The 9,370-nt window shown below is 43.9% G+C and overlaps 1 protein-coding gene across 1 annotated transcript; it reads right to left on the minus strand.

Moving 5' to 3' along the window:
* Positions 1 to 369: 369 nt before the first annotated feature.
* On the minus strand, positions 370 to 8,836 carry LOC105698418. Its single transcript, XM_012422657.1, has 7 exons — positions 8,723 to 8,836; positions 7,480 to 7,583; positions 7,313 to 7,405; positions 3,671 to 3,817; positions 1,551 to 1,668; positions 630 to 864; positions 370 to 533 (listed from the first exon to the last, which is right to left on the minus strand). Exons 1-7 carry the CDS (start codon positions 8,834 to 8,836, stop codon positions 370 to 372), a joined length of 975 nt encoding a protein of 324 aa, XP_012278080.1.
* Between the last annotated feature and the right edge of the window lie 534 nt (positions 8,837 to 9,370).

The following is a 9,370-nucleotide window of genomic DNA, read 5'->3' on the forward strand; positions in this document are numbered from 1 at the left end:
GGCCAGTATTGGGTCGCGAGATATCTCGTCCAAGGTAACGAAAGAGTTGAGACGATGCGCGATCGCTAAAGGAATTAAATCCAATTGTTAATTAAAAGTCTTATTGGTCTTCAATTCACCGCCTTATTCCGTATTTCCCTCGAATCGATAACCCGTGAAAAAACACAGGGCTTCCATCAACCCCAAGATTCTCGTCCATCTCAGGAGCATCAACCATGTAGCTTGAAGAATGCAGACAAAACAAGGGTATTTACCACCAAAATTAAGACATACACGTGCACGATACACTTTAAAGTAGACTCGGAACCACGATTCGTGTGCAGGCCGTCGACGGTTTGCTGTTTTCGGATCGATCGCCAGTCCAGGGGATCACTTCTTGCCGTAGGTCCTGGGCCTGGCGAGTCTTTTGGTCCTGGGGGTGCAGACCGCTTTCAGAGCTCGGGGTGGGACACTGAAGGCATCTTCCTTCAGGTCTGTCACCAATCCCGCGGGGCGCACCGCCGGCTTCGCCAGCGTTATCAGCCTCGGCGTAGCTGCGGAATGATGTAACGATGATCCGCCAGGACCGCTCCACAAAGGGGCGTACACTAGGTGCGAGAATCGAGGGCGGTCGGAAACGACGAGCTTACCTATGGCTCTGGTCGCGGCCCTGGAGACCCCCCCTGGAATACGGGGCGCATGAATTTCCGGTGGATTCTTTCTCACTGCGAGCCTCCTCACGCGGTCGGTGATCTTGTAGTTGAGCGCGCCCTTTGCCACTCTAAATGGATCTCTCACCTCGCCGACCTCTCTGCCTACGGGCTGGGCCAGGCTTTCGATCAGCTTCATATCCGGCTTCCGCCGTTTCGTTTTGTGCCCCGTATCCTGCGTTCGGGAGGACTTCGGATAAACGCGCGCGTGACAAAGGCACTTTTAACTATCCGTCTCGGGAACTCTTAATCACGGCAGGCTCTCTGACCATAGGCACTAAAAACGGGGGCTTTAAATGCGAGGCTTTAACGACGATGGTCAAGCCGGTAGAGTATGCGATAATGGAAAAGGGGCGAAAAAATGGACAGGTGGTACACGCATATTGGATTTAGAATTTCGGTACTCAGAGAAACCTATCGGTAGCGATCTTAAGCTTAATCTTGTAGCATGGCCGAGGTGTTGGATTTGTATGCGAGGTCAAAAATATAAAATGTAGGTGAACGGTGTTTAGAGAAAACTTGATGTTTGGTTAACCTATGCTGTTAAAGGGCAGAATTAGTCGAGAGCTGGTTATCGGTGTTTTTTTTTGTTTATAGAAACGCAGGAATGCAAGTTTGTCCCTTTCCTGGTGAACCGTTGGATATTGGGAGAGGCTTTTTATGGTCTGGAGAATGTAGGGGCATCCAAATAATCTCACTTCGTTGACATGAATATGGGAAAACTAATCCGAACCCGGAACGCTCCCCGTGAGTTTGGACCTCTCGTGTTATTACAGGACATCGTAATATGGGAGGCGCGCCATTGTTTCCACTTAATTCTGATCAAATCGAACCTCTGTAATGGAAATGTAATTTCATTACTATGGGTTTCGGCTTGGGGACAGTTTTGGGCTGAGCGATTCTCTCCAGGACTTGGTTATGCCGTTCCCAATCACTGGGTTTTGTCAAGGCTCTGTGCAACTTCTTTTGCAGCTTAGCCCTGTGGACGAAAGAAATCACAGATTCATCATGTTATTATATTTAGCATTATTATCGTATCTACTAATAGAAATTAATAAAAAAATGTAGGATCGGCGTTGAATGAAGTACGTAATTGTTAACTCGCTATAAAATAATCACAAATGGTACGTCATTATCCCCTACAACTTTAAAAATGTACAAGGGAAACCATCGTATTTACCGTTCCCTATGACAAAATTTATACCATAAACGTATAAAAGTTCAAGTTTCCAATACCACCCAACTTTCCCCTACTGGCAGTATTTCATTCCTCGCCGAGTACGTGTCCCCACTGCGTACAATCTATTTCACATAAAATCGTATAACGAGGTGTAGACTTCCCCGACATCCCAGAATCAAGAAAAAGAAAGATCGATACCTTCAGTTCTAAGATTTATTTCACGCAAGCCCGTCAGTCAATTTTAGAATTCCAAGTCGGAAACCTCCCCTCGCAACGAACGATTAATCCACGTATTCTGAATTTTCCCTAACTCGGCAGGTCTCGACCGCTCTTACAATTAGAAGAAGTATAATTACGCCGCAGCTTCCAGATTAATTCAAAACGATTCCACGGTTAACGCTAAATAAATTTAAATCGCTCGGGGAATCCTCCTCGTCATAATGGGAGCCCTCTCATCCCTCGCGGAGGATGAGAATGACGAAAATGCCGCGGCACCCCTGGAAACCTATTTACCGGCCGACTTTGCCCGAGTGAAACGAAAGTGATGAATCCACTTTTTTCTGTGTACAGCGAGCTCCATTCGGCGCTGGGCTCGCGTTAATTCCGCCCAGGCCGGCACACCCCTAACCCGTTTCCCTCTATAAGGCGCCCCTATTCAGCCCGACTCGTGGCCGCACCCTCACCCCGAGCCCGGACGAGTCGAACGAGGAGTCCGTTAACCGGCATCCATCTCGGAATATGGGAATCCCATTATCTCGACGTCAGTGCTCGCCAGAGACATTAAATTTCGCACCTCCATCCCGGCGATCCCTGACGGAAGATGATCTTTCCTTGGGGGTTCCTTCGCGCCTCTCGGTGCCAGGGGCGCTAAGAGGGTGCGCGATCTTTCGGTCCAAGTCGATAGGCGCTGATAGTGACGTTTATGTCACGTTGAGAATGCATTTAGATGGCGTTTAGATGTCGTTTAAATGGTGTTTAGATGGCGCTCAGATGGCGTTTAGATAGTGTTTGGATGACGATTAGGTCAGGATTTAGATCAGGGTATACGGGAATCCCCTGGCCCGATAAAAGACTAATCGATAGCAGCTACGTGTCCAAGATGGTCCGGCGTAATTTTAAACTCCTCCGCATAATATTTATAGGTTATTAATGGAAGTGCCTAAAAAAGGGGAAAAAAAATAACGACTTCGGTTCACCTCTAATCACGGGAACTCTATCAGGAGACGTTATCAAGCGCTGCGGGCCTTCCGACGAGTTCCTTCCCCGCGAGTCCGGCGAATGGACTTTCCACTGTTCAAAACTCGTTTCCTACGAGATTCATATTTCAAAGGGTAGACAGTCCCTTCTTTTTCGAATTATGCTCGAGGCCAGGAAAGGGCCCATTACGTTGATGGAATTTTGCATAGAAGATCCCTTTAATCAAGAATATAACACTCCTAAGATATCTATTCCAATTTTAACATGGAACGTCCCTTCCGCTAAACGGCCCACTCCGCCCATCATCCCATACATCTCGGCGTACCTATTTCAAACGTCTAACGACTCGCCCGTGTCAAAAGTACGTAAAACTGCGAGCCCCAAAAAACACGTCCCTCGACGTCATGATAAATCCGAGGGAAATCTGATTCCTGGGCGAGGTCACGGGGTATAATAGATTTGCCTCGATACCTCCCGCGAGCATTACGACTTGATCTCACGGCACCGAGGGTCGGGGTTAGATATCGGGGCTACCGAGTACCCGTGGGGACCTCGTCGGACCATCTACCGCACCTCTATCAGACGAGATTCGCTCGATTCTTACTCCTTGGCTGCGGCTTGGTGGGCCAGGGCGTTGCAGAGCAGCCGGTACCTCTGGTACCGGGACTTCCGTATCCTCGTCAGCAGATTCTCCACCGTCAGTGTCATCGTCCTGTTCCCCTCGGCGAAACGCTTGGTCGCTACCACCGTGCTGATGAAGGTTGATGGATTAGAAGGTGCGCGCCTGATGCTCTCTCGGACGATTTCGGCGTCCCGATCCCGCCGAGGGCTTGCAATTCGACCGAACCCCCCCCCCCCCCCCCCGGAAATGCGTCCCACGGGATTGCCGCTGCAACGTTTCCCTTATTTCAGCCGGGACATTATTTCAGCCCCGGCCAAACTATTGCGGACACCCCCGCGACGTTAGAATTGAATTTCTTAGTTCATAACGTAGCATTAACGTCGTTAAGGAAGTTCGGAGAAGTGCTACCGTCGGGGCCGCCCGAGAGCCTTGATATCAACAGACGCCGTATGATTAAAGTTTGGACGTTCCGCGGGGTCCGAGAAATTTTCTCCGGCTTTTCTCAACCTCGATTCTTCGGGTCCTTCGATCCCGATCGGGATCGATGAGACGCGTCCCGTAAGACGCATCCAGGCTCGCGTTACGACCCGATAACGATTCCTCCACCCTGAGATAAAGTAGTCGCGATATAGGCGCCAATCCCTAAAAGGGATACGATACACACATACAAAAAAAAACTCTTCCAATCTAACTTTACAAACTGTAGTTATATATCGTATCTTGTTTAGGGACTGGCGCCTATATCACAGCTCGCGAGATAACGTCTAATACTATTTTTCGTCAATGCACGAGCACGTTGAAATGGGAAAAGGAATGAAAATACCGCTCGTCAGGATGTTCTTATCACGGAGAAAAATAAGAGCTTAAAAGTTACAGATGACTATCTGTTGGATACGTCTGTTCTCGATACAGTTAAAAGCTGTCCCATGAAACAATTAAGGTGAAGTGAAACATGTCGAGGAACTTGATCGACGTCGATAAAGAAGATTTTTCTAAATGCCTACGTTGCCGACGTTCGTTTTTATATTGACAGCTGTATCGAATTATATTCGAGATTGTACCTAATGGCATACTTCACCTGTCGTTTTCGTACAATAAATATCAAGAAATCGAAGTAAAACTCCAGAAATCCTCTGGGTTCGTGCTTCCTGGGGCCCTAATTGACTGCAGAGGGACCCCCTGCGCCATCTGTGATTTCCAGGTCAATTAAATTTTCACTCCGAGACCTCGTATTCCCATCGTTTTAGCATAGAAGCGCATACAACACTTTTTTTGCCTTTATCCCGTTGAAATGCGAGTTTATCGATTACCAGAGTGTTCTAAATTGTCGTAAAATTGTCCTGACCCTTCCGTTTCTCATATCAGAGCCTTCGATAATTGTATATCGATCGAAATATGAGAGCTCGACGCCATTTTGGTTCTGGTCTGGGCTAAGTTAAAAAAGTTTTTGCAAAAATCCAAATTTTGAATGTGTCTGGACAATTCTTAGATGGTCAGGAGTGATGTGTCAAAGTTTAGGACAGTTTGGTCTAATACCCTTAAAAAAAATTGTTGTATTCGAATCGGCTGATTTGAAGGGGGTTTCATTTCACCTTAATTCAGCTAACCTTACTTTCTCACATGTACAGGTAGCAGAAACATTTCTGTAAGAACCATCTGTAAAAGCAGCTGAAAATGGCTATTAACATTGATAGAGATAAAACTGGGATATTTGAAGCATTATAAAATTGCAGGAGGAACAAAAATATCTGTTGATTCACTCTGTTTAGGATATCGTTTTGGGAAAGGTTAGACATATTGGTAAGCGTTATGGATAAAAACTGATGATTTCCCAGATTGAATCTGTTAAATCTACAGATTTCATTCGTAGAAGTGCTATACGCAAGCATCCACATTAACACTTTAACGACCGCCCTTCTATCTATCACACTATCTATCACACACATGTTGTGTGAGCGGTCGTTAAAGTGTTAACCCCTTAACGCACAGATTTTTTTGAAAAAAAACCGGACAAAAAAAGATTTTTTTGATGTAAAAAAAACACTAGAACATTGTCTTGGCAAAAAAATAAAATTCTCGATTATATTCGAGGATGAAAAATTGTAGTAGCATAAAATACAACGCCGCTCGAATTATCTCGAGTGTGCACAGTTTGGCCTGTTTAGCTCGCTCGAATTAACTCGAGTGCACAAGTTAAGGGGTTAAACAGTCGAATGTGCATACGAGCAGTTGCGCATCGGAAATGTCTTTTTTCTGGTGAATGACGCGACGCGATGCCTCGATCAGCCTCGATGCTAATAACTCTCGGTTCCTGTTCACTATTAGTATTTTCATATTAATTATTGTATCCGTAATATATAACTTCACATTCAGGTAAGTAAATCTATTTGGACGAACTTCTACAAAAAATTTTACCTCATGTTTTTCAGAGAATTCTAAAGATCGTGACAAACCTTAATAAGTTCCTATGTACGTGAAAAATCCAAAGTATTCTTTACAAAATAAAAAAAAATAGTTGACTGTTTTATAAATAAAGAAATTTCAAGTTGAATGTTATGCAACCTTTAAACTGTAACATCGAAGTGTTTATACTGGAGTTTCTCAAAATTCCTGACAATCATTTTAATGGTATACTTATATTCTATAGGTATCCAGAATGACAAAACGGAAATCAAAAACTCCTTTCTAACCATTGAAAAGATTGAATATGATTCATTCTTGATTGTAAAGGAGTTTCAGATGTCTGTTTTGACATATGGGAGAATATACCATTAAAAAAAGTATTTAGGAATTTGGGAAGATACTGAAATTAACACTTCAATATCGTGACACCTTACAAACGTATATCTGTAACTATTACAAAATGTTATCTGCAACCTTTACAAAAATTTCCTGTTACCTTCACAGTATTATTCTGTTATTTTTACATGTATCAATCTGTATTCTTTACAGTTACTTATCCGTACTACTTCCGGATGTTTATCTGTAACACTTACTAATATTTTCCTGTAATCTCTACAGATAGTTACCTGTAATCTGTACGGAATCGAGTAACAGAAACTTGACCGTAACGCTAACAGAAATAATCTGCTGTCCCTATTCCAACAGGTAAAATCGGTACATTTTGCAGATGTTTCTGTAAGTTTAACAGACTTTTTTCTGTGTGTACTTTCATAAATAATAGGAAAGGCGACCGCATCGGCCTTTATACAAATGGAAACGTATTTATGTGAATAAATAAAAATAACTCTTTCCACTGTCCTCCCACCGAGCTTCTTCGGGGAGCCGCAATTTAGCGGAGATAGGTAAGCCTACCTCGGAAACTGAAAAGGAAGTAGCAAGTGGAGCCTGTACTCCGATTTTAAATACAATCGGTGATGCAACCTTTCGCTGGAGCTCGAACTACAGGGGTGGGTTCTGAGGGGGTTGCAGAGAGAAGCGCAACCGCGGTACTTTTTGTACTCGTTCCCGGTATTGAAGCCGGTCGGTGGAAGGAAAGCGCCATACTTTTAGAGAATGTTACTAGAAGTTGGCACATCAAAGTCCTCCCTTTGACTTCCTGGGCCGCGAGGCTAACGAGTCACGGGTAACGAGAGCAAGGAGCAAACGCGGAAACGGGCGTACCACTTCCTCGGAAGAGCCAGATCCATGACGCGTTTACTCGGCGTAGCGTTCAGCGTCTTTGGATGGATACGCGGCACATAGGGAGGCGCCTTTCTGAACAAAGAAAAGTCACATACCGCCGTTGTCTTTTGACTCGGCGGCCCGGTCGGAAGGAATGATTCACTTACGCCGGGTCGTATTTTTTGTTGATGCTTCTCGGCTGCGCCATGATCTTCAGGCGCTTCGAGGTTCGACACTTCAAGGCGGCCCGATTCACCGTGAACGCCGACGACTGAAGGGGGGAATTTCATTTTTACTTTCCGTTTACCGCGGAAATCTCAGTACTGCGCGGGCATATCGTCCCGTAATTAGTTTTTAAACATTAAATTGCGCGCTCTTTAAGAAAGGTCGACGCCCCAAATAATCGAAATGTATAGACCCGCGAGAGACCATGGCGCCGTTACTTAGAGTAAAAAGTCATCAGGGCAAACAGAATAAGAAACTTAATTCCGTCAAGGTCAATTTCGATGAATTTAAAGAAATCACGAAACAGATTTTTGCTAGATTTTATACTTAATAATTTCTTATTTAGGCTTAGCCTTTTTAATCTTAAAAATTTTAAAGGCACTTTGGAGTACAAACAGGAGACAGAGCGTAATACATGTACACGGAGAAAAAAAAATTATTGAACCAAAGAAATATATCTGAATGGTACCAAAGAAATATTTTGTTAATTCCAAGAATAATCATTTGACTCGAATAAATTGTCATTGTTCCGAATAAACGTTGCATCCGATTTATTCGAGCTAATTTGAGCGAAATAAGTGATTTAGCAATTAACAAAATATTTCTTTGGTAGTATCCAAAGATATATTTCTTTGGTTCAATGAAATATTTTTCTCGGTGTTGTATCGTTGTCTGCAATCAGGAACAATTAAAACGACGTTTCCTTGATTTAAAAAAAGAAAAACTTTTGGGTCTCCCTACCTAGAAGTAACCACACGAGGAATACTTATTGAGGTCACGAGAAATTTTTCCATTATCTTTCCTGTATTTAATTTGGGATTATTTGTCGCTCCGGTATTGCGATAAAATTTTAGCTGTAAATGAACCCCCGGTCATCCTGAATTTTCTGATAGCAATAAAAAATAATAATTTCATCAGTTTCGAGAAATTTGACTAAGGAATAATTTGAGCTTGTTAGATTTAAAAGGAGTCGGCAACTTTTCCGGGGTTTCTCGGTAAGCTAAATTTTCTGATAGCAATAAAAAATAATAATTTCATCAGTTTCGAGAAATTCGACTAAGGAATAATTTGAGCTCGTTAGATTTAAAAGGAGTCGGCAACTTTTCCGGGGTTTCTCGGTAAGCTCATTAATTCTTAGGGAGGGTAGCAGACGTCGGTGTCTCATAGGGTGGCAAATAACCTTACCAGGCAGTGCACATTTCTCTTCTCGAGGCGTCTCCAGACGGGCCTGGCCAGGATTTCGATGTGCTGCTTGCGCGAGAGATGCGCCAGAGCGTACTTAATCCTTTTCGACACCATTTTCTAGGTTATCCCCGTCGAGAGTAGTAATGTCCGCTTGATACGTCAATTTCAAGTAAACGCGACGGCCGGGCCAACAAAAGTCTCATCCGGATTACCGCAGCGACCGGAACGGATCCTTGATCGCGATTCACCGGTTCATCCTATTCTTCCTCCGTGCCAGCTTATGGCGGATTAGTGTCATATCACTTAACAAATTTCCGGGAAATTTATTGCTCTCGGCTGCGCTAAATCATCACGGCAAAATTTCGACGCCATTTGTGATAACCGATCGTGGCCGCGGGGATTCAAGCCCAAAAACAACGCACCATCTATGAGCACGGAACAAATTAAATTGCTTTTCAGAATTCTACAAATATGACGTTGTTACTAGCCCACGGAAGTCGATATTTATTTATTCCTGGAGTTATGAAATTTATTTTTCGTTCAAATTTTGTACGTGTGAAAACACTCCAGTCGGCGTTTTCGGTATCCAAAGAAGTGGATTATAAAGGATGGAAATCCGGACGGTCGGCTTCTACGATTCTTTCCTCG

The sequence above is a fragment of the Orussus abietinus genome, unplaced genomic scaffold (genome assembly GCF_000612105.2).
Source record: "Orussus abietinus isolate OABI.00-Male unplaced genomic scaffold, Oabi_2.0 scaffold62, whole genome shotgun sequence".
NCBI classification, from domain to species: Eukaryota; Metazoa; Arthropoda; class Insecta; order Hymenoptera; family Orussidae; genus Orussus; species Orussus abietinus.

Excerpts from the sequence above, each read along its gene's own strand:
- LOC105698418 (XM_012422657.1), bottom strand. The coding sequence starts at position 8,836 with ATGGTGTCGAAAAGGATTAAGTACGCTCTGGCGCATCTCTCGCGCAAG. Across the intron at positions 1,669-3,670 it reads CACCAAGCCGCAGCCAAGGA|GGCTAAGCTGCAAAAGAAGT; the intron begins GTAAGAATCGAG and ends TTTCGTCCACAG. Across the intron at positions 865-1,550 it reads TCCCCAAGCCGAAACCCATA|GATACGGGGCACAAAACGAA; the intron begins GTAATGAAATTA and ends TCCCGAACGCAG.